Source organism: Fomitopsis serialis (genome assembly GCF_022376445.1).
Source record: "Fomitopsis serialis strain Sig1Antser10 chromosome Unknown B0H18scaffold_92, whole genome shotgun sequence".
Taxonomy (NCBI): domain Eukaryota; kingdom Fungi; phylum Basidiomycota; class Agaricomycetes; order Polyporales; family Fomitopsidaceae; genus Fomitopsis; species Fomitopsis serialis.
Window position 1 is genome coordinate 87,629 of NW_025955052.1, and position 23,315 is coordinate 110,943.

The following is a 23,315-nucleotide window of genomic DNA, read 5'->3' on the forward strand; positions in this document are numbered from 1 at the left end:
TATGCCTTGCACTGTCAATCAACATTCATTCCCACATCATCTCACTTTCATCACTACACCATACTCCAACTTCTTTCATGGCAAAGAAACAGAAGAAACCACAGCAGTCTTCTGCAGGAGCTGTCAGAGAAACAAGATCCCAATCAGTCAAGCATAGTGAGTCTATCTCACTGATGCTCTTGAAGTGTACTATTGTGTTCACATCAGAACAAGTCCGGATCCCTTTATGGCCCAAACCACTGGCTTTTGTAGAGAATGACCCAAGTGCCACCAAGATCAAAACTATGCAAGAGCTCCTTGCTGTGTCCTTGCCACCAACAAGGCCAGCATATGAGACTGGGAGGCTTGAAGGAACCAAGCAGATGAACCAGGAGGAGAGGATGCTATACAATGAAACCACCAAGATGACAAAGGTTGTGTTCCTGAAAGACCTAGTCACACAAGCCCACACTGCTCTCTATGAGAAGTTGCAATTATTGGACATCAAGGACACAACTGAAGATCTCCTTTATCTACTTGCCAGGATCCACCCATCTGTCATGGCTGCTGGACATAGCAAGATCATTCATTGTGAAGGAGAGACAGAGATGCGGGCCTACAACACATTATTCCGGCCAGCTCTGCTTGCAATTTGTGAAGCCCTCAAGAGAGCACAGACATCTGAAGAACATTGGCCAGATCTTGGGTCTGCCCCATCCTCAAAGGTCATACCTGATGGGCGATTGTGTTTGCGGGACCAAGCTGGTAAAGAGAAGTGTATACTCACCATTGAGTACAAGACTCCATTTGCAATGCTTTGCAAGGATGATGATACAGCAAGAGAGGCTAAACTGAGCCTTCTTTGGGAATTGCAATACATACCAACAAATGTCAAGATAGACTATGGACAAGCAATGCGATTTCTCTGGCCAACACCAGATGAATCCACAGCGGCATTAATAGGTGATGAGAAGGAGGCAGATCCACAGACTAGAATACTTATTCAGGTAAGGGGCACAATGATGATCACAAATTTAGTATTGACCATGTCTGCACAGGTGTGGACACAGATGGTGGTTGAAGAGTGCCATCTTGCTGTTCTCTCCTCAGAGGACATTACCATTTTTTTTGCCCGAGGCAAAGGGGAGAATCAAGACACACTCTATCTGTCACCACCATACACAAAGGACAGATGCCCCTTGTATGCTGTGTACTGTTGGTTTGCAGTGGCATATGGTCTTGCTGATCTCAAGCTTCCTGACCCAGTGGTCAAATGGAAAGAGGAGGAGCTGATAGCTATCACAGCATCAGGTATTACACCAAGGTACTACATCATTTATTATTATCATCCAATCTATGGTTGCTTAGTAAGATTTTTAGCACTCTATACAGCAGGCTATCACCTCAACCACATAAAGGCAAAGCTGTATCACACTCCAAGGCCAGCTGAGCAAGCCCAACAGAGCAAGGGGTTCAGAGATGAATGTATAAGCACATAGGCAATATTTAGCTACAACCCAATGTAGCACATGCAATGCTACCGCACACCATACCGAGTTTCTGGGGGCATACCAGAGAGATTGTCCCTGTTGACACCATCTTTAAGTGATCAGAGGCAAGAAGCAGCTAGTAGCATCATGTGCAGTTTCAACAACATACACACTGAGACAGTAAGCTGCAGTTGTACCGCCACCACTGTAAGGAAGTGATTTACATCCGCGCAAGGACGGAGCCGTACGTGAAGGTCACGATCGTCGACCCCGATGTGGCAGCAGCCTCAGCATCAGTGGCAGCAGTTATCGTCGCCGACACTGCTCGGTCTCAGAGAGGACAGACGTGGCCAAGGACGAGTTGACCGTCGCCGTCGTCACCTACGAGGACGTAATGCTTGTCGTGTTCGCCGCGTCAATGGGTATGGCAGAGGCGCTGTCCGCCGCGCTGGTGAATGTCACGGCGGCATTGATGTTGTCGGTCATGCTCGTCGACGTCGCAGACACAGAGCTGCCCGTCTTCGCCGTCACCATCGTCTCTGCAAATCCTCCATCGGCGACGTGTCTGATGTCGAGTTGGCGCCCTCGCAAGCCGCACCGGTCGTCGAGAGGCCCGCGAGAATGTCCGACTTGGAGTCAATGAAGATCATGGCGGGGCCGGCGAGGAGGGTCCCCGAGCTGGCGGCACGGTCGACGATATCGTTCGGGAGCGTTCGGGAGCATTCTCGCCACAGGCAACGAACACCACTTTGGAGCCGTGAGGATCGTTGGAGGGTCGTTTCGATGGCCATCGACACAGAATTGGTAAAGCCACCGACCATGGCAAAATGTGTCACTGCCACTGTCAGTGACGCACATATGGTAAGGCACAGAGTCGGTAAGGTTACCTACGACGCAGAGCAGGTGCTGTTCGGACTGGACGTGTTGTTCGAGTTGATCCAGAGTTGTCGTTCTTGCTCTCATCCTTTGCCGACTTGGAGCTCTTGTGCTGCTGGAGGACTCGTACTAAGTCAGTTTGGAGGTAGCCGAGCTCTTTGGAGAAGCATCGCAGCTGCTTGCGCTCGCGTCCGCACTCGAGCTGGTACCGGTGCTGCCTCCGTCGTTGTCCCCGTTGTTGCCCTTGCAATACCTTGCGACGTGTCGCCTAGTTGCCGTTCAGGGCAGACGTGAAGGTGAGCGTGGTGCCGGGCGTGATAGAGCGAGTGTTTGAGACGGAAGTGCGGTGCTGGCCAAACATGTATCGTCAACGCGGGTCGCCATAGCATCCTTACGAAGGATATAACATGAAACACGGACCTATGATGCTACTGATGATGATGATGAATGCATTTATATCACCGCAACAAGCAGACGTGCTAAGACGCAGTCCCGCCGTACAGCAGGCAAAGTCAGGTGTGGAGTGGTCGCGTTGATGCCAGTGTCGCAACCAGAGATGAAATCGCGCGCGATGACTAGTACTTCGTTTGGCGTTCCAATGTCGAATGCCTGGGGGATGAACGTCGCGTGGTCGACAAGATTGAGGACCGTCTGATGTCAAACCTTCCTGTCGGGATCGAGGCAGTAAAATGAAGATTGTACGTCCTGTGATGAGGTTGTTGGCTCCGAGGTATGCAGCGAGTCCAACGGTTTCAACTGTGCGACGGCGGGCGCCTTAGTAGCGACATCGGTCAGCGCGCTTGGAAAGTCAAGGCTGCGACCAAAGACAGCATTCGCACCGAGAGACTTTAGGGTGTTTTATGAAGAAGGCCGTCATGACAGTTGGATGTATAGACAGACGCGTGGAGCCGTGCTCTCATATTCTCCAATCGCGGTGAATTGCTGCATAGTGACGTCGGCGTCGGCGAAGCCGGCAGTAATGAAGTCGCCTAGAACCTGATACTTGGAGCCCAGACAGGGCCTGCGAGTATATCGCACTAGGTCTTCCGTCAAGTACACCAACGAATTCTACACGCGACAGGCACAAGTGGACCACCTCGCACCACACCACTAGTCGAGTCGAGACTGCACGATAGATACTCGCGCACCAGGTGTTGGAGGCCATGTTGCAGCCGGCGACGGTGAGTGTTGGCAAGAGAGAACAGGAGGCGATCAAGAGGAGCAGCGGGTGGCACTATGTAGATACAGACGGACATTGGGCGGCGATCGCCGGGCCAATCAGCAGCCTCCCTCAGCATCTTTTGCAGCGGCGCCGAGCGTCTTTCTCGTCCCTCGCCGCTCTGCCTGCAGGCCTTTCATCGCCGCTATCGCTCTACATCGCATCACAAGCCTGTCAGGAGTGCTCAAAACGTGCAAAAGCACTTATAAAACCTCACACGCGGCGTAGACATTCTCTTAGCACGATGCCGCGAGCAGCAAAACCGACCGGAAAGTCGAGACACGATCCTCTGCACGTACAGCTCGACGAGGATGAGGTTTACGCAAAGTACGGACGGCTGTCTCGCCCAGGGAAGCGGACAACATCAAAGGGGGCAGCGGACGAGGATGAGGACGACAGAGGGGTAAGCTGCTTATGCTTGTTCCCATGCGATGTTACGACTCGTCTCGACTCACACAGTTTTAGGTGATCCTGGACCCCAAGACCTCTAGGAAGATCTTTGAACTTGCGAAGGACCAACAGGAAGAGGTTGGCACTTGGGAGGACGACGAGGACGAGGAGGCAGAGGCAGAACGGCCAAGCTTCACTACTCCCCGGACTCAAGACGTCGATGAGGATGAGGAGGACGACCTGGATCGATATGAGCAAGACGAATACGAAGAGGAAGTCGAGGAGATTGTGAGTGTATCCTGCTGCGCCCGGAGAGCACCGCTCACCATAAGTAGGAGGTAGATGAGGGTGACCTGAAAACACTTGACGCACTTCTGCCCGCGAACGCCGGCGAGCGCAGAACATTAGCTGACATCATCTTCGCAAAACTGGATGATATGGAATCTGGGAAGACAACCGTCATCCGGAAAGTCGCACAAGGTCGAACCGATTCCTCTCGCGTACCTTGCCTCAGTACTGACTTGCATTCTCGTTAGACCCTGACCGGGCGCCAGATCCTGCCGCCGGGCTCAACCCGAAAGTTGTCGAATTATACTCAAAGTACTTACACCATTCGTCGTAAATCCGTCTCTCCGCTAACCGTTCTCAACAGAGTCGGCGTCGTACTATCGCGATATAAATCGGGGCCCCTCCCCAAGCCCTTCAAAATTATACCCTCCCTCCCCGCCTGGGCGCGCATGCTTGCGCTCACGAAGCCAGAGGAGTGGACGCCCCAGGCATGCCACGCCGCGACGCGGATCTTTGTCTCGCAGATGAAGCCGCCACAGGCCCGCGTCTTCCTCGAGGGAGTGCTCCTCGACGCGATACGGGAAGACATCCGCTTGACGCGCGAGGGCGCGCGGAAGAACAAAAATCACCGGAAGCTGAACGTGCATTATTATGAAGCCATGAGGCGGGCGCTGTACAAGCCCGCGGCGTTCTTCAAGGGAATTGTGTTCCCTCTTCTGGGTGTAAGCAAGCCTCAGCATCAGTACCATATCCGAGACGATGACTGAACGCATCACTCACAGTCAGGGTGCACCCTCCAAGAAGCCGCGATCGTCGCCTCCGTGCTCGCCAAGGTCAAGGTGCCGCTCATGCACTCGGCCGCGGCGCTCATTCGGCTCGCAAACATGGACTACTCCGGGCCAAACTCGCTGTTCATACGCGTGCTGCTCGACAAGAAGCACGCGCTGCCGTTCAAGGTCGTCGACGCGCTTGTCTTCCACTTCATCCGCCTTTCGAACACGTACAAGGCGCGGCGCGGGGGCGATGTGGAGACGCTCCCCGTGCTGTGGCACCAGTCGCTGCTCGTGTTTTGTCAGCGGTGAGACTTCATTTAGCTCCAGTTCCGGGAGGGTACTGAAGTACTGAATGCTTGGTTGTGACGGGCAGATACGCGTCGGATCTGACGCCTGACCAGAAGGATGCGTTGCTCGACGTCGCGCGGGTGACCTCTCACCCACAAATCAGCCCCGAGATCCGCAGAGAGCTGGTGAACTCGGTTGCGAGAGGAGATCTACGGCCGGATGCCGATGGAGACGTCTCTATGAGTTGATGTGATGTATACAGTAGATCCGTGGTGAGCATGTGCTGTGCGTCACTGCGAGGATGGACTGTGCAGGGTTTACAGCGCCTAACATGTGAATCACTTGCTGTCCGACGACTTGAAGTACTTCGAGAGCTCGATTTAGACTGAGCTGATCGCATCGCGGTGGTAAGCTTCACAAGCCCGCACGTTATGTTCACGAGTACGTGCGAACGCTTCGGAAACCCACACTTTCATCTTTGGCAGACTGGTAGACTGATTGCATTTTGTAGCAACACTCTGTGACAAGCAGTTCTACCGGTCATATAGACCCATGTTCACTCAGGTCCACTCCTCTCCGAGTCAAGATGTTCGACTGCGCGTTGTAGACTCAGGCCAGCACCATTGATCCTCATCCAGGTAGACGGAGCGACGTTACGTAGATTGGCTACCTGTGTCTCTACGTCGCATTGCCAATCGAGTCAGTCTCGCGGCTCCATTGTTCCTCGACTCGATGCTATGACACTCGTCTCCAAGTGCCGCCGTTAGATTTGTGAGTCTTGACGCTCCCGTCGTGTCGTCGTGTCTGTCTCATTACGCCCATGAAGAGAGCTTCACAGTATGAGCATAGTTTACAGTGCTGATCAGCTGGCATCACAGTCAACCTGAGCTTCGATCGTTTCACTCACTCATGTCGGCAACATTGTCGTCTAGCATTGTCCCAATCCGGGGAGATGGATGCATTCGCAGGTGGCTACGACGCAATCGACGACAGAAGGGGAGGAGGAACATCGCATGTGTCTTCCGAGTCTTACACACAAGCGTCGAGCGCGCGAGCATACGCGTTCAACGAGGAATGTGTGGTAGGACGCGCAGTAAGATCGTCCTTCGCAAACAAAACATTAAGACGAGACGCTAAGCAGATATCGATGCCTTGATGCAGGATGCTCCGAGCAAACATGTGGAACATATACATGCTGTACGCGCGAGCGAGCCCGGAGGCCAATGATGATCATCCTGTTGGCAGGATGAGGGTCATGGCGGATGGCGGCGTTGACGAAGTGTGGAGTGTAATTCGCAGTGCATGCATCATGCTTCGGTGAGTCATATCATACTTCATTTTCAGGAGCAAACACTGTGATCTACTATCGAGGTCCATGGTACAACGCAATCGCCATGGGCAAAAGTACGTGCATGTGGCATACACAATGCCTTCATTTCTTCGAATTTCTCCATCTGTGCATGTGCCACTCAGTATACTTCGCGTCGCAAGCAGGTGCGCTCTGCATGAACCACTGAACCTGATCGCTAGGCATGAACGTAGCCGCCTTGACTGGCCACCCCATGTGTCGTTCCCTCTCTTGCGCCGCTTTGTACATCTCCTCCCGAGAGATACATCCCGTGCTTGTGAGAGATCTTGTGTAAAATGCACGCATCGGCTTCGCTTGTGACGCTTGAACAATCCGTCTCTCGGACTCCTCCTTGGACAGGAAGAACTGCGAAAGTTCAGCGACCAGGTTGTCGGGCACGGGTGGCCGGCCTTCGCTCTTGAGTGCAGCCAGAAAGCCTGGCAGGTCGAAAACTTCGACGGGCGAGCGGTCTTCATCGGTTTGCTCCCCTTCCTTTGTATCTCCGTGTTCCGCGTCATTACCAATGGCTCTGTATCTCTTGAAGGCGTACTGGCACTCAGTCGGGGCCAACGTTTCTCCCCATTGGTACATGCATACCCAGCTCTGATGCGAGCCCGGGGCGAAGGCGTCCAAGCCGAACAGAGGCGCAGCTGCGAGGGATCTCGCGGAGAACGCCTTCCCCCGTTCTCGCGTCGCGCTCAATACCGCCTGAGGTATCACGTCACCATGAGACGTGAAGAAGTTCGCGGGATTGTGCGCGACGATCCTGGCGAAGTCGAGGAGAGACTGGACTATTCTTGTCGGAGTGAAGACAGGCAAGCAGCAGCCGTGCATATCGGGTGTCCACCTGTCAGTGGCGCGGTGCCGCGCGGTTGCGAAGGTGAATGCAACGGGCCAGCGCGGCGGCTCGGCCACTTCGAGCAGGGAAGGGTGCAGGAGGGTGTCGAGATTGTAGAATAGCTTGGGTTCATTCCGTAGCAGATCGAAGAGTTCGGCCTCCTTGATTGACGTACAGCCGATGAGGACGAGTCGGCGCAGGGTTGGCAAGATCGTGAGTAGCTGCGATATGGTCTCCGATGTGATGCACTCATTGAATGAAAGGTTCAGGGCGCGCACCGCCGGCTCCTTGCGGGAGGACAGAATCTGGAGAAGCCCATCGGTGGACAGGTGGAAGCCAGATAGATGATCCACGGCTTCGCCTTGCAGTTTATCGAGCGACAGGGCTTCGAACAAGGAGACTGCGTTGTCCGGGAAAGGATTTTGGCGTCGAAGGTATGAATGGACCTGGTGAGCCTTCTCCGACTGCGACAACAGTCTCTCGATGTCGCTCGTGTCGCCACTAGATATAGCCTGCTCCAGTGCGGGTACCAACGATAGCTGGGCCAGGGAGGGAATAAGAGCATCTGACATCCCTTGAGGCTCTCGGGCGTCCGCAGGTACTTACGACCGTGACGAGGCCCTCTTCGCCTTCAAGTTCCTCCCTACCCTGCTGTAGCCACGCCTCGTCGATCATATCTAGTGTTACCAGTGGAATGCCGTCCAAGGCATGCAGAAGGCGTCTCGTTTTCTGATCGCTGGGAACATAACCGTAGTAGCGCATATAGCGTTCCGCGTCGACCATACACCCATCTGGCTGAATATGACAATAGGCAGGGGACTCGGGCTCTGTTACGTCTATGACGGTTTGACTACCATCAGTATCTGTAGTGCATTGCGTTCAATCTCGTCATGTATGAACTATGCTGGACTGGGACGACTCACTGCGCTCGTCCCAAGGTGAGCAATCAGCTGTTAACACGTCCCAAGCGAATGCCATGCCGCTCGTGTAGGGGTTTCCCGCTGGGTCCATTTCACCATTGTCTACACACCACGCCATGCCCAGCAACGATGCCGTGAAAGGACACGGGTATTTGGGAAGCTTGGGCTCCTGGGTCCACCGACCGTGCTTGCCTTGTAATTTCTGGATCTCGGCTCTTACGACCTCCGCGTTCTCCCTCTGCTTGAGCAGAGTGACGAAGCGGCTTATAGCGGCCGCTGGAAGGTCTTCGTAGCAGTCTTGGTGATGATATGCAGCGATACAACGGTACCTGGGTCGACCGTCCTTGGCGCCGTGAGGTATGACTCGGGCGATGAGGAAAGCCTAGTGTCTCTGTCCCATGTTGGCTGGGCGAAAAGTCGGGTAGGAGCGGTCACGGTGTGACTATCAAAGGAAAAGAAAACATCAGCGATGCCGGGGCGAGGGTGAGGACGATGGAGACGGTGATCGACCAACTAGTACCTGACTCCTTGTGGCCCTGACTTCCAGATCGGACCTGCGATAGCCTCGTATGGATCTGCAAGGTCAGGCACGATATTCAAGTTTTAGACCGTTGATGACAAGCCTTATTTGCCGCTATGTATCTAGCTACTGACATCCCGTCAGGAGCCACTATATGATCTCCGCGAGAACGAGCTCGATGTACTGAAAACACCAACGGTTATCTCGTCTCATATAGCGGACAAAATCAAATATAGGCAGTGATGAGAAAGGTGACGAGGACGGTGAGCCTGTAAAGCGCCCGGACCTTAATCTCGAGCAGCCGGGGTACAGTTCGCTAGCCACGACAGCATGCGCCATTCAACGGACGACGACCGACAAGTGAAACCCACGCGGCGACGAGGTCGGCAGCGTGTCTCGTACCCAACGATCCACTGGCGTCACCTTGCACCATTCCAAGTATCTACGACCACCACTCCCCGTTCGCAGTCACCACGACCGTGACCCCGAGGCAAACGCCACCGGGCCCACGCCGTTAAAAGTCGGAACAGCACGGACGCTATGTATCCACTCAGATTGGCGTGATCTTGTTGTATGACACGCCCATTTCGCCGCGACGTGCGAATTTCGAAATATCTGACCGGGGCGAGACATATATGCATAAGGCCTCAGGTCGGTCTCGGGCGACCGAGGCCTCCGCCAAAACTGGGCGTGTGTTAAATTGGGCCTGCGATGGCCTTGTATGGCTCTGCAAGATCAACTTGAAGTACAATAGATTCATGCAGACCGGTGAACACTCACTTGCTGACATGGAGCTCGCTCGACGGCGACGGAGCCATGTGGAACGCGAGATACACGGCCTATATCGCCTCTAAGGTGTCCCCTATATCGCCTCTAAGGTGTCCGTGCGGTACATCGAATGCACGGCGAGCGCCGTAGAACGGAACAATGTTGCAAAGCAGAGGTTCTGACAACATACGCGTGGATCGCGCTGCATAAACATGGATACTTCTCCAAACCCTATATTTCACTATTGGTGCTCAGCAGCTGCACTGGGAGCAGCGACGTACCGGGTCACTCCTTATAACATGCTCTGTTTCATATTTGAACGCAGCAAAGATTGCAGGGAAGCCTTAGTACTGTCCTTCTCATCCTTGATAACCGATGAGAATGCCTTGAAGTTTGGACGGGACGCATCGGCTGAGCGCGAGAATAAGTGGATGTCATGTCTCTGCCATCTCGAGGCATACGGCGATGCTCAGCACAGCAAACTCACCTTGTAGCTGGAACGCAATGCTCTCGCTCGTGGTGATTTGAGCACCCGCTTGTCGCATCCTTTCAAGCGCGATAGGGACCTCTTCCGCATTGCAGCTGGATACGCCATCTGCTATGACATGCACGTCGTAGCCGGCTTCCAGAAGGTCGAGTGTTGTCTGCAGTACGCAAACGTGAGACTGCAAACGTGGTCAATCTCGACGTGACGGTAGAACGCTGACAGACACATGACCCTACTTCTATACCGAAAATCGCGATGGACTTGGATTGACGATCGCTCAAAACATCGCGGACTTCTGGCGTGAGCATGGTGAAGAGAGACTTCGCGATGGTCCCCAAGTGTAGCTGCCCGAGTGCTGCGAATGCGAGCTCAGGAACAGTGGGCCCAAGCGCTGTGCTAGACAGTCAGGTGACGGGGATAACCATAGTGCAAGTGGATACATACACCGCGGGTTCTGTTCTGTGACGAGGACCGGAACATCGAGGACCTACAAATAAATCATCGTTTCATGAACAACTGAAGCTATTTAACTGAGACAGAACTGACTTTCGCCATCTTTAGCATTTTGTTGGCAGTAGCCACGACACTGTCGAAGCCATGAATAGCAGGTCCTAGAGTACAATCAGAACATTGACAATGCGGAATCGAGGAGATAGCAGCACATACTGAACTTAGCTTGCAAGTCGCATACGAAAAACACTGTACGACCAGGAATGACTTTGACCACTCGGGCGACGGACATTTGACCTGGCGTATGTAGGCTTAGTGCTAGGAGCTGAGGTTTTAGGGAAGGGGAAAGTGGTGCGTGTCAATCGTCGACTTCATATATGAAGGGGAAGTGCTGTACACGAGGTCTTGAACGACTCGGACTCGGACGTCCGCGCGATGTAGCGATTCCGGTTCGCACAAGCCTTGTCGGGCATCCGTCTTGGCACGCACCTTCCGAGAGACCCGTCTCAAGCTGACGCCGTATATCCCAGACTCGTGACCCACGCAAGGTCCACCCGCTCGAAGAATCAGCAGTCCTGTAACGCCGCAACTCGCAACAGCTTGATCGCCTGCGCACCAAAACCACACAGCGAAAACATTCAGATAGCTAAGAGGAAAACTTGCATGGACATCATAACCAAGGCATAAAACTTCAAGACAGTGCCAGCTTGCAAAACATCGAACATAGTGGTACAGGGCGGAAGGCCACGCATCAGATACAGAAAGGTCCATGTCGACCGGGGTTCGCGCCACCGAGGGAGCGTCAAGCTCCAATAAATGACAGGCGAGGGGAAAGACATTGAATGACGGGGGGAGGGGGGGAGGGGGGGAACGATGGTTATATGACACAATGAGGACTTTCATAAAGGTAATGGGATGATCGGGGGAATGGGGGTGGGATGGAGATGCGAGACGTGACGATCAATAGAAAGCCAGGTGATGCGAGACCATGATCAGCAAGAATCAAACTAGTCCGTGGATGTCCGGGGCAGGAATCAGAACTGCATATCAAGAAAATTAGCATCCCGTAACCACCGAGAGTTCAACACAATACACACCTCAAGGGCGTGTCATTGCACCTTGCGTCTTCCCACGAGCGACAGTGGAGACACTTTGCTGCCGCATGCGACCCTCATCTTCCATCCGGAGCCTCAACTTTTCCAATTGCTTCTCCCTCTGGACGTAGGCCTTGTCTCTTGGCGGCTTTGCGACCTCGGGCTGAACGGGCTGAGGTGCATTCACGAAGGCCGAGCTCACAGAAGCATCGCTCGGAGAACTCGAATGACTCGTGCTCTCCGGAATGAAACACAGTGCGGCGGCCGCAGCTGCAGTGGCGGATGCTCTTGAACGTGGTGACCAGGGGAGAGAGGGCATGGGTATGAAATTCGTCAAGGTCTGGAATGAAAGTCGTGAAGCAAGCGTGGGAGACATGGATATAATGGAGGAGGGGGAAGTTGAGGACTGAGAGGAAGGTGTGGAGGACGGCGCGGAATTAAAGGGATCCTCAGAGTCGGGGAGGGCATGACCGTTCATGACTGGAGATGCGGAAGGAGCCTTAGTCGTGACAGTGCGGGCTGATCCTGCGGCAGTGTCTACGCGACGCGAACTCCGTCAGAAACAATGACTGACATCAGGCTGGGGAGGCGCGTACTGGAAGGGCTCATAACGGGAATGCCGGAGGGCTTGACAGACGCCGGAGAGGGGCGGTGCGGCTGCGGAATGAAAGACGTAGTCTTGCTTGCGGAAAGAGGCGGGCTCTTGATACGAGGCTGGGGAATAAACGTCGGCGACGCCCCGCCACATTTCGCTGGGGGAGTCTGGAACGGGCTCGGAATGTTGGTGTTGCGCGCAGGGAGCACAGGCGACTTCGGAGTACCAGTCGTCTTGGCCGACGCAAGGCGCGGGATTGATGAGGGCGAGGGGTATGCGTTCGCCGCCCGCGTCTGAGGGAACCTGAAAGAGCTGTCAGCTTCCTCGGCGACAGGCGTCTGCACGGCAGGCGAAGATTTCTGCGCAGGAGTCGATGGCGCAGGGGTGGGTTCCGGCTCTTGGACAACCTGGAACTCAGGCGGGATCTCGAAGGTGAACTTGATCCCACCCTCGTCAACTTCGCCGACAAACTCCTCATCAGCATCAGGCTGCACAGCCTCTTCCTCCTCCTCTTCCTCCTCTTCCTCCATGACAATGTCCAGCTCGCGCTTCGGCGACTCTGGGGTAACCTCAACACCTACATCAGCAGGGATGAAGAAAGGCGGGAAATCGTCGTCCGCCTGCGCCAGAGCCTGCGAGAAGAGCGTCTTGCCACTCTCGAGCGAGCGCAAGCGGGAATCCATGGGAGGAGAGTTGTCGACATCCTCCAGGCATCCGAAGAAACGGTCAATCTCGTCGACACGGGAAACCGTGACGACGGCCCCAGACGTCGGGAAAGTCCAAGTGGTCGAGAGCGATACATGGCGGGAGTGTACTTGCTGCGTGGCACTCGGGGTTGGCAGGGGCGAGGGCGTCGCTGACGCAGAACGCGTCAACTCAGGGACCTCATCTAGCTGAGGCGCTGGCTCGTTGTCATCCGCCACGGAACCGAAGGAGGACGTGGTCAAGGAATGGGGGAACACATCATCATCGCCCTCTTCTTCGTCTTCGAACCTCGCGAGCTCGTCCTCCTCCGACATGTTAGACAGCGTCTCCTCATCCTCCTCCGCAACAGCCTTCAACCCAAAATCGAGCTTGTCCCTCGGGCTGTCCACAGACTCGACGTCGGTGAATGAGCCCTCCGAATCGATCGACTGGAAACCGAGGCCGCGGCTCCTAGCAAACATCATCGTCCGCGACATAGCCGCAGGGACCTCAAACGCCCGGGGAGTGTTCATAAGGCCAGCATGCTCCAGCTCCCTCTCAATCTCCTCCCGCTTCTTCCTCTCCTCGTCCAGCTCGCCCTGCAGACGCACACACTCGTTCTGCGCGGTGGACATGCGCTCTAGCTCCGCCTTCAAGCGCTCGACCTCCTGCTCCACAACGGTCTTCTCCGTCTTGACCTGCTCTAGCTCTTCGACCGCGCCCTTGGCTTCAGCAGTCTTGGCTTGGAGGGCCTCTTCAAGACCGGCCCTTTCCACCTCCAGGAGACCAACACGCTGGCGAGCGACCCACGCGTCCCGACGCTCGGCATCGATGCGCTTCGCGTACAGGCTAATCTGCTTCTCGAGGTCACTCACGCGCATCCGCCAACCATCGACGTCCCTCTTGAGCTCGTCGCGCTCCGCTTTCAGGTCCGCGATCAGCGACAGCATCTCGTCGCTCGGCTCGCTGCTCACTGTAGACACGGCGGACGAGTCGGAGGCATAGGACACGGGCCGTGAATAGGACCGGCTGCTGCGAGAGGACAGTGCTCGCTCCAAATCCGAGATACGCTGCACAAGCGTTGTATGGGCCTGAAAGAGAAAATGCTGTTCACTCGTGGAGAGGGGCCGGGTCGACCGGCTCGCAAGAAAGGACTCCATGTCTTCCTTTGTGCGCGAGGATGCGCTCGTAGGCGTCATCTCGGGCGTCGGCAGGCCAATCATGGTTTGCGGGGCTGTGTCCGTCGAGCACACGTAGGAGACACTAGAACGTCGCGATAACTGCGAGTTCCGAAAGGACTGATGGTGCTCCATGTTGAGGTCCAGGTTGAGAGACGGCCGGCGTGCAGGGGCGCCCGACAACGGCGAAGGCGCCGACGGGAGGTTCAGCGACTGGCGCTTGGAAGCCAAGGTCAGTGAACGGAGGCCAGAACGTGCGCCGGGGCTCGGCGAGGGCGTCGGGGTGGGGGTGGGGAGATCACCAGTCACGACGCTGCCAATCGCAAGGGAGAGAGGACGCAAATTGAGGCTTGCTGGCCGGTGCCTCACAGGTGCAGGCGACGGCGAGGTCACGGTAACCTCCACTGAGGATGCCGATATAGGTGCTTGCTCTTCCTCCTCCTCCTCTTCCTCTACCAGCGTGCCCAACTGTTCCTTGGCCGAGGCCGAGGCCATGAGCTTGCCAAATGACTCGCGCTTGTTGCCGGTGCCAGGCGGAAATGATGGCTTGCTGGCTTCATAGAACGTCAGCATGAAGTGAATGACTGATCAAAACAACACTTACGAAACTCGAACGCACGCATGCTGGGCTCCTTTGCATCGAACTCGGGGATCTCGACCTTCGAGAAGGACCCTACATCGGTCTTGCCTTCCAATGCCCACAGTGCCCGTCGACGAACAGAGTCTTTGTCGCCGAGGTTGATGTTGTCGTCTGAAACAGATTGCGGGATATGGGGTAGCGAGACACCCATCATGTCGGCAGATTCCCTACGAGTCGACACCGAAGAGCGGCGGCGATGATGGGAGCTGCGTTTGGAGGACACCGATGTGCGAGTGGGGGAAGGAGGCTCATCGGTTGTCGCCACAGATGGCGTAGGGAAAGAAAGGGGGACAGAAACCGACCCATTACGAGAGTGAGAACGTGCGTGACGTGGTTTCGGACCGCTGTTCTGCGTGGGAGGGGGTGCTCCGCCTAGTCTGAACGAATTCATCTATACATTGAGGTCAGCTGATACATTCAATGGCCGCGCAACGCAAAGAACATCCTGTCGAACCGAGAAGCATATTCGCCGATCATGACACATGTATAATATTGTGTAATGGACCGCAATGCAACGGGTAGGCGTGCCACACGGCAGCAGACAATGCTAGAAGGGCATTTCGAGCATTTCGAGACACGTTTCAGGCCTGAGCCCAATTGGTTATATGTGGTGACGGACACGGGTCGCTCGAACATTCGATCAACGTTCAGATATCCTGGACTCGAAGCAAGTTCGCAAGACCCGACGTCTTTCAGAGGAAGAGATGGCGACCTGTAGCGAGTGTGCGGCGTGCTGGCGCCTGCGCACTGCGCGCCCACGCGCCCCAAGTTCAACCCACATCAAGCTCGACCCGACCCGCCCAACCCGACCCTAGCAAGGCTTCCTCCCCTGTTCTCCGAAAAGTCACGAAAGACTTTTCACTGTGGATGAACAGAGGAACAGCTTGGAAGAGGGGCTACGCACGAGCTTTCGTATCACTGCGCCACCGTAGTAATGGAACGAGAACATGAGAACATGGCTGATACCCAGTGAAAAGGGGTCAGGCAACCCCCTCGACTTCGAGACACCAGCAATCCTAGATGATGGAGTTCGACACAACAAATGAAATGAACACACACCCTCATCTTATCGGCGAGGAAATGAGCCTCCTCTCTGGCTGTGTTGCTGGCGACTGCGGGGTGGTCCATGGTATTCACGTAGAGCGTCGGGGGCGTAAAAGGAGTGGCTGTTCTTGAACGAACGTAACGAGAAAAGAAAGACAGGACCGAGTGGCTAGGACGCCGTAGTACAGACGGAGAGGGATGAAGATGGCGAGCAGATGGCGGCCTGGAGAGAGTCGCCCAAATCCAACCAACACAAATAGCGTCGCCCCCGCGGCATCTCCCGATCTTTATGAATGACACGTGGGCCGCCCCCGTTCCCCGTCGCGTCGCGTCGCGTCAGGACGCCCTCATGCCACCCACCCACAACTTAGTTCGACGCGCGCAAGGACGCGAACTCTCGCTCATTCCACGTACAGATTCTCTCATTTGGTTATGCATTGTTGTCGAGGCACCTCTACCGCTACGGCACCGCCAGGCGCAGTGCAGTTCTGCTCGGATAGCCTCAGAAGGCAAGTCCGCACAGCACCCATACATGCTGGCAGTCAAAGCAAATGCATACCCCCACGGGCCGCACACTCGGATCTACTCGAGTGCCTATCAACTCAACGTGAATACGGTGAAACGCGAACTCGTCTGTGACGCTGACGCTACCATCCCGAATTGACAGGTGACAAAATGTGCCGTGATGCTATCGGGTACTAGTCTCAACAGGAGTGCAGGTGAATCAAATGCATGTCAGTGTTATGCACACGCATTGTTGAACCGAAGAGAAGCGAAATCGGCCTTGCACGTTCTACGGCAAAAGGGTCGTAAGTGGTGATTCTCGAGGTCCTCGCATTGATCCAGCAGGTTGGGAGTCGTTGGCCCGCTCTGGGTCAGACGAACGAGTACTTCCACTGCGAGTGGAATTGTCGTCCGCCGATACTTGTTGCACACGATACTCGCCGAACATTGCATGAACTAGTGAAGTGTGTTAGACATCCGACATACTCGTACCTAAACTGACCCAAATAAGTTACCTTACATAGCTGTCAGTGATTCCGGCGGGCACATCATCCGCACCATCTTCCGAGCAAAACCAAGCCGCTGAAATACGTCAAAGTGCGAACGGTTGTCTTCTACACAGCGGTGCATGACCTCGCATCTAGACCGTCAACGCATCTATAGACTCGAATGCAGGTTGACCTGTTCTTGATGATCGTGACCACTGCGGTCATAGTCTCTTAATGTAGCGCAAGACCGCTCAGCATCCGAGATGACCATTAATGGGTTTGACAACAGCCATGCCGTACGCACCGGAGGACACAACGCTCTTGACGGGATTGTACGTACTATGTACTGTACGGCGGTCGACCGGCGTGTGCTACGGGTAGTGGGTCTGAGTGTGTTAGTACTAATGGCCTTGGGCCTTGTCGCAGATCTGCGCTCGTATCAACACTGACAACAGTTCCCCTGAGCCTCGAGTTCCATCGTGCCATTGGTGGTCCTAGTGGGTTGGAGCTGCATCTGTCTTGTCTCGTTGTGACAGGCTTCGAATACTTCTAACTTCGGGAGCGCAGCCGTCGAAGCGCAAGTCACTAAGACTGGTCCAGCAATAGCAAACTGAATCCGAAATCCAAAGTCTAATTATAGCACGATATACACGTATGTAGAAGGATACACCAATACATAGCGAACAACACGAGGGGACTAGCGCGAGGGCCATAAGATACACAGGAACGGAAAAGAAAACGACGTTAAATCAAAGTAAGAACGCACATGTCTCAGAAGACGAAATCAGCCACGGCAAGCCTCAATGGCCCTGCTGCTCCCCCTCCGGCCGCGCAACCACGTCGAGGAACTGCGCCCACTCCGTCATCCCAATCCCAACAGACGCGCCCCACATCGAGCTCTCGTCCGCCGGCGGCGTATACGACAGCTGGCCATTCTGTCCGTCCATCGTCCCCGTCGCGTAATTCAGCGGCTGCGTGTGATGTTGCTGCTGCATGGGGCGTTGGGGCACCATCGAGGGCAGCGGCGCCATCCCGTACCCGTTCATGTTCATCTGCGCATACGACGGTGCGGACATCTGCCCGCTCTGCATCGCGAGCATGCTCGCCGTCTGGAGCAGCGCATTGCTCGGCTGACCCTGTGATGACTGCATCGCCTGAGCATGCGAGTACGGGAGTGGGTCCGCAGACGGCCCAGCTTGCATCCCGAGCTGCTGCTGCATGGGGCGCGCAGCCATAGAGGGTTGCGAATACGTCGACATCGCCGTGACCTGTCGTTGTGACTGAGCAAGCCACCCCTCCATCCTCTGCTGCGGAACCCCCGCAGACGCCAGGCTGTTCCCAAGGTGCGAGGTCAGCGGGTACGCCTGTCCCCGCAGCAAGTCCGTCTCGCGTGCCGTGGGCGGGTCCTGGTACGGGAACGCGAGCGTCTTCACGACCTTGAGCACCTCCGCCTTCTTCTGCGCGCGCTGCTCCGCGGACTGCTTCACGAGCTCCTCCGAGTATAGCGGCTGGAGCGCCTGCAAGATCGACAGCGCCTTCTCCGCGACGGGTAGCCAGCGGCAGCGCTCCAGCAGCGTCATCGTCTTGCGGACCTGCTCGCGGAACGTGTCTTTCCCCGGCACGTCCGGGTTCGTAATCAGCTGGAACGAGAAGAACATCGCCGCGGAGAAGACGTGGAACGGGAACCAGCTCAGGTGCCCTGGTACGCTCTGCACGCTGTACGCGTGCGTGGAGAGGGTGATCAGCTCCGACGCCGCGTCGACCGCTGCGTCGAGGCTCGCCTGCACCTTAATGTACGGCCGGTGCAGCGTAAATCGGATGTGCAGGTACGCGCACCGGTCGATGAGGCTCTGCACCGCTAGCCGCCGCGTCGCCTTCTCCTGGCTCAGGAGGCCCGCCCGCAGCGCGTACTCGTCGAGCTTCAGCTCCGCCGGGAGGTTATCGTACCAGTCTATCAGCATCTTGTCCTTCTCCTGGACGGAGGTATACTGTATCGACTTGAACGACACCGCGTCGTCCATGATATGGCCGAGGATGAACGCGAGCTTGAAGAGGGCGACGTTCGGGAGGTACAGCCGCCCGACGGTCTTCTCGACGTCGGGGTCGCGCACCGTGGGCAGGTCCGTCTCAAAGTGATGCGACGAGACGTGCAGCGGGCGGCCGAACATGAATGCCTGCCACCGCTCGAACAGGATTATGTGCCACCACGCCCAGCGGCGACGCTCCGCGACGAGCCGGTCGAACTTGTGTTTGCACGGGTCGCGGTGGAGGCCCATCGCGGTCGCGATGCCGATCAGCTCGCCCGCGAGCTTCCACACCTCCTCCGGGTCCTCCTTCGCGAACGTCAGGTATTGCGACTGCGCAAGGAGGAGCTCTACCAGCGGGAGCGTGTACGTGCGCGTCAGGCTCTCTGCCGACTCGCGGTGGCGCTTCAGGACGTTGCGCATGAGCGTGTGGTACTTGTTGCTGTGCTCCTCGACCGACGCGGACCCCATCCGCTCGAGCAACGGGTGCCCAACCGGCAGGTAGCGCAGGGCGAGGCACATGATGATGCACGCCGTCGCGAGCACCACCCGGTCGCCGGACTTCCACTCCTTGAACCGCTGCCAGCCCTCCATAAACGCCTTCTCGTTAATATGCCGGTATATCCAGTTGCAGTAGTCGAAGTAATACGCGATCAGCGCGTCCATGGTGTCGAAGTTAGGCAGTTCGCTGAGGAAGTCGTTGTCATACTCTGCATAGTGCTCGGTGGGATCTTCTATGTGTGCGGTAGGACTCTGTGGGTCTTGTTCATCCCGGTCGTGGTTCTGTAGCTGGTTAAGTGGTGTGCCATGGTAAGGAACGGGAAGAGCGTACCCCCATCATGAGCGACCCCGTAGCGGTAGGACCAAGGTAGATGCCGCCCATGCGCCCTCCAAACATACCAGGCGTGCCGACCATTGGCGAGCTTTCAGTCTTCGTTCGATCGGCTGGCGACGCAGGAACTCCGCCATTTCCGCGGGTGAGTGAGTCCAGCCGGGCCGCTAGCGGGGCTAGTGGATGTGCTCCTGACCGGGCACTCGGCGGTAGATGCGCATATCCGATAATGGGTCGGATATTTGAGCTGTCTACCTTGATGTAGGATTCGAGCTGTACGAGAGATTGGCGGATGCGCGAGATCTCCGACAGCGGGTCGGGTTGTCTAACGAAGAGTCGCGTTAGCAGACGGAAGGTGGGATCAGACGATTCTAGCATTCTGGATACAAGGCACGGTATTTGGCAGAGATCAAAACATCTGCAGCTGGGGTAGCTATATCCCAGAGGAACACGATGTAGCCTTCAGTCCTGCCTACCATCCCGTCTCGCATTCTGCATGTTTGCACGAGTTGACCACGGGGAAGCATACAAGCACCCACTCCAAGCACCCACTCCGTGCGCCTAGAGTAGTCGGATTACCCAGATCGTGATGGGACGCTGGGACGCCCATCGGGGGTACCTCCACAATTGTCCTCACAACACCGTTGTCCGAGGAAATTGATCAAGGGACAGGACGGCAAGGGCGGCATGTAAGTACGGCCTGGCCTAGTCAATACACCTGCGGTGTCTAGGTCCAGCTAGTACCCAATTGGTGGTACTCAGTGGCACAGAGCATATACCAAGCATACACAGTTTGCCGGCCACTATGTGAATCAACTCTGGTCATGCCCGACGGGTGACTTCGCAGCGGGCTAGGCCCATCTGCATAGTCGTGTAATTGCAGATACAAAAAGCATGCCTCGACGCTGAACCCAAACTGGTAGCACTCGCCATTGGCTGAGCAGTGGTGAGGCGGGCATCCCGGTCTCGCGTAAGGGTCCGTAAGCGAGCCTCCTGATAGCTCCTCAGAGCTGCCAGTGGCAGCTTTTGAGCGTTTCAAGACCGATGCATGGCCTGTCTCTAAGACACCCACAAATGAATAGACAAACCGACACACAGGGTGTCGTGTAAGGCCCGGACCCCCAATCTGAATGGATGTCCACCGAAGCCATGCCTGATATAAAGTGCGAGCAATGGATCACAGCAAGCGCAGGGGCCTGATTTCATCCAGACTAAGAACCGAGATCTAGGGTCAGGCATCTCTGCCTACAACCGGGGGCCCTCATCGGGGATGCCTCCGAAATCGTCCTTTCAACACCCATGTCCGAGGGAATTGATTGAGGGACAGGACGGCGAGGATGGCATGTGAGTCTGCGCAGCTCATCCAGGCTGGCTTCACATGCGCACGGCGTCATCCCCAAGTCCCTGCCGGAATAGCTAACACCTCCTGAGCGTGCCGCTGGCTTTGACGAACATACCAATAACCAGACACCCAACTTGACACGAACTCACCTCGTCTCATCTTGATTAGTCGGCCCATTATCCTGCCCTTGGTAACATGAAGCTGTTGTACCTGCAGACGGTATAGAGACATCAGCACACGTGTAACTTACGTTCGAATGACTATGACTGCGCACCTCTCAGCACGCAGGAGGAACAAGGACGATTCCTGACATGACCGAGGATTGCGAGGAGATCATGTTAGCAGCCAGCGACTTGACGTCGCGACGCCGCGGAGAAAGTGAGCGTACCTATCGCATTTTAGCTTGCTATTTCTACATGGCTCGCAGTTGATTGCCTTGCGTGCCCGCTTGGGTGGAGGCTGCCGCGTTTCTGAGCCCTGGCGATCGCCGTCCTCGGAGTCCGGGGCCGCTGGCGAGTGGGGTCGGCGCAGCTTGTTCGGTCGTGTTGCAGACTTGTCCTCGGGTCTCGACATTGTTCAGAGAGTCGCGCGTTGGCGGAAAGGAGAGAGAGGGGTGCAGAGAGGGGTCGTGAAGTTGTTGTGAAGAGGCGCGGCGGGAGGAGGTCGTCCAAAAGGGCACCGCTTCCCCGCACGGACAAGACGCCCAATCTGCCGAGGTCTTACCTGCAGGCTGGATGAGCGGAACGCCGGATCTTCTGCATCTGGATTGGCAACGATAGCAAGGCAAGGCTCCGGCGAGACGTCTCGAAAATGATGCGGAAAGGCAGCCTCCTCCCAGGTCCTGCAGCACAGGCGCCCAGCGTTAGCGTGCCCAGCTCGGGATCGCTCAGTCGCATCAGACGCGTTACAATTGCTGTGCTGCCCGAGCCTTCCTCACCCAGTTCCTGCTCTGCGCAAACACCGAGCTCAACATCGCACTGGCCGTCGAGGACGACCTGTGGGCAAAACAGCGCCCCTCAGGGCAGCTTCACACACACTCAGTAGACAGCTTCCGCTGTGAGTGGATTAGGAAACACTGTCCGCGGAGATGCTCATTCGAGTGGCCGGGTTTGGGTGGCCCACTCGTTCTGCACCCGGCGATCTGCGGAGTAAGTTATACTTATCGTGCCAACGAAGTGCCGTCTCCACCACTTCCAGACCACTTCAGAGTTCACCGCAGTTGCACAAGCCTGGTCCTGGAGCCAGTCAACTACTGTATGTACTGTTCTGTCACTTCCCTCGCCGCTCACGCATGTCTCGCGGTACACGTGACTGCACTACTTACAGAACGGTTGAAATTGCTACAGAGCCATTATGCCATAGGCCGCATGGCCCTCAATGCGATTATTTTACAACGGCTCTCTGCATGCTAAGTACATCACTGTCATCAGGACGCTCATGTGCTGTGTTGTCGCGGAATGCCTCGGAACATCAAGCGGGCCAGTCACTGAGACGCACAAGTTGTACCCAGCTGATACTACCCGTCCACCGGTATCCACGGACAAGGGAGAAGTTCTACCGGCCTGAGGTACGTACTACCTCTGCGCGCCGATCAGGCCTCAGGCACCATATTAACACAGCACCATTTGCAGGACTGTACTTCCCATCGGTCGTAAGGCCGGCGCGGCTACACAGTATTATAATATAAGGCTGATCATATCAAAAGCCGGTGACCTATGACAGAACCATGCAACGAGCGTTACGAATGCCATTGGTGACTGACTGACCAGCACCGCTTTACGTGCTTTCGACGGTGTGTAAAGCGGTCTTCCAAAGCGCTAGCATGTGCAGTAGACAGTCGTCGTTACAGTAACTTATGCAGTGGAGGCTTCAAATCACAACCTAGTCACAGTATATCGTACTACAAGCCTGAGGGCCATCTCACTTCACATTACACACTGCCCGCGAGTGGCCGCGCATTCCTCGCAAGCTCATCCAACTTTGGTGAAGAGCACTGCATCGCATCCGAGTCCCGAGACAAGCCGTGCGCGCATCGTCGATCCCAGAAGCGCAGATATGATCGGCGGCACACCGTCGCGGGCATTGGCAATTGCTGACCTTGGCTTGCTGATGAGTGCGCGGTACGCACGCGGTTGCATCATCTTACTGCCTTTCGGGATCTGATTGGCAGGCCAATGGCAGGCTTGTGCAAAATATTGTTGCGCCTCCGGAGCTAGGGGATGTTTCCCTAACTCCTAACAGAGGTACTCACACTTT

At 55.9% G+C, this 23,315-nt stretch overlaps 6 protein-coding genes across 6 annotated transcripts; 2 read left to right on the forward strand and 4 right to left on the reverse strand.

Annotated features, from left to right (window-relative positions):
* Window positions 1–34: 34 nt before the first annotated feature.
* On the forward strand, window positions 35–1,781 carry B0H18DRAFT_1032226 (uncharacterized protein). Its single transcript, XM_048030104.1, has 4 exons — window positions 35–156; window positions 214–986; window positions 1,038–1,303; window positions 1,360–1,781. The coding sequence occupies exons 1-4, from the start codon at window positions 78–80 to the stop codon at window positions 1,427–1,429; spliced, it is 1,188 nt and encodes a 395-aa protein (XP_047888814.1). The 5' UTR covers window positions 35–77; the 3' UTR covers window positions 1,430–1,781.
* Window positions 1,782–3,808: 2,027 nt separating this feature from the next.
* B0H18DRAFT_883074 (cell adhesion protein byn-1) lies at window positions 3,809–5,551 on the forward strand (the record flags this gene model as incomplete). Its single annotated transcript, XM_048040952.1, has 7 exons — window positions 3,809–3,967; window positions 4,030–4,242; window positions 4,290–4,434; window positions 4,491–4,554; window positions 4,607–4,964; window positions 5,025–5,320; window positions 5,389–5,551. 7 exons carry the CDS (start codon window positions 3,809–3,811, stop codon window positions 5,549–5,551), a joined length of 1,398 nt encoding a protein of 465 aa, XP_047888815.1.
* Window positions 5,552–7,990: 2,439 nt separating this feature from the next.
* On the reverse strand, window positions 7,991–8,791 carry B0H18DRAFT_883037 (uncharacterized protein; the record flags this gene model as incomplete). The annotated part of the gene is made up of 2 exons (XM_048040947.1): window positions 7,991–8,339; window positions 8,406–8,791. Coding segments are annotated over 2 exons (735 nt in total), but the record flags the coding sequence as incomplete, so codon positions are not given.
* Window positions 8,792–9,906: 1,115 nt separating this feature from the next.
* B0H18DRAFT_1032238 (Isochorismatase hydrolase) lies at window positions 9,907–11,089 on the reverse strand. Its single transcript, XM_048030105.1, has 7 exons — window positions 11,032–11,089; window positions 10,851–10,959; window positions 10,731–10,795; window positions 10,629–10,671; window positions 10,421–10,575; window positions 10,185–10,362; window positions 9,907–10,108 (listed from the first exon to the last, which is right to left on the reverse strand). The coding sequence occupies exons 2-7, from the start codon at window positions 10,924–10,926 to the stop codon at window positions 9,990–9,992; spliced, it is 636 nt and encodes a 211-aa protein (XP_047888817.1). The 5' UTR covers window positions 10,927–10,959; window positions 11,032–11,089; the 3' UTR covers window positions 9,907–9,989.
* Window positions 11,090–12,265: 1,176 nt separating this feature from the next.
* On the reverse strand, window positions 12,266–15,216 carry B0H18DRAFT_883054 (uncharacterized protein; the record flags this gene model as incomplete). Its single annotated transcript, XM_048040949.1, has 2 exons — window positions 12,266–14,739; window positions 14,790–15,216. 2 exons carry the CDS (start codon window positions 15,214–15,216, stop codon window positions 12,266–12,268), a joined length of 2,901 nt encoding a protein of 966 aa, XP_047888818.1.
* A 2,445-nt stretch (window positions 15,217–17,661) lies between these two features.
* B0H18DRAFT_958059 (uncharacterized protein) lies at window positions 17,662–19,801 on the reverse strand (the record flags this gene model as incomplete). The annotated part of the gene is made up of 2 exons (XM_048042652.1): window positions 17,662–19,674; window positions 19,718–19,801. The coding sequence occupies 2 exons, from the start codon at window positions 19,799–19,801 to the stop codon at window positions 17,662–17,664; spliced, it is 2,097 nt and encodes a 698-aa protein (XP_047888819.1).
* Between the last annotated feature and the right edge of the window lie 3,514 nt (window positions 19,802–23,315).

What these genes read in the sequence shown, in the direction of transcription:
- B0H18DRAFT_1032238 (XM_048030105.1), bottom strand. Translation starts at nt 10,926, where the DNA reads ATGTCCGTCGCCCGAGTGGTCAAAGTCATTCCTGGTCGTACAGTGTTT. An exon ending in AAATGCTAAAGATGGCGAAA is followed by an intron (nt 10,672 to 10,730) that starts GTCAGTTCTGTC and finishes ATTTATTTGTAG; the next exon opens with GTCCTCGATGTTCCGGTCCT. An exon ending in TCGCGATTTTCGGTATAGAA is followed by an intron (nt 10,363 to 10,420) that starts GTAGGGTCATGT and finishes CCACGTTTGCAG; the next exon opens with TCTCACGTTTGCGTACTGCA.
- B0H18DRAFT_1032226 (XM_048030104.1), top strand. Translation starts at nt 78, where the DNA reads ATGGCAAAGAAACAGAAGAAACCACAGCAGTCTTCTGCAGGAGCTGTC. An exon ending in ATCCCAATCAGTCAAGCATA is followed by an intron (nt 157 to 213) that starts GTGAGTCTATCT and finishes CATCAGAACAAG; the next exon opens with TCCGGATCCCTTTATGGCCC. An exon ending in AGACTAGAATACTTATTCAG is followed by an intron (nt 987 to 1,037) that starts GTAAGGGGCACA and finishes ATGTCTGCACAG; the next exon opens with GTGTGGACACAGATGGTGGT.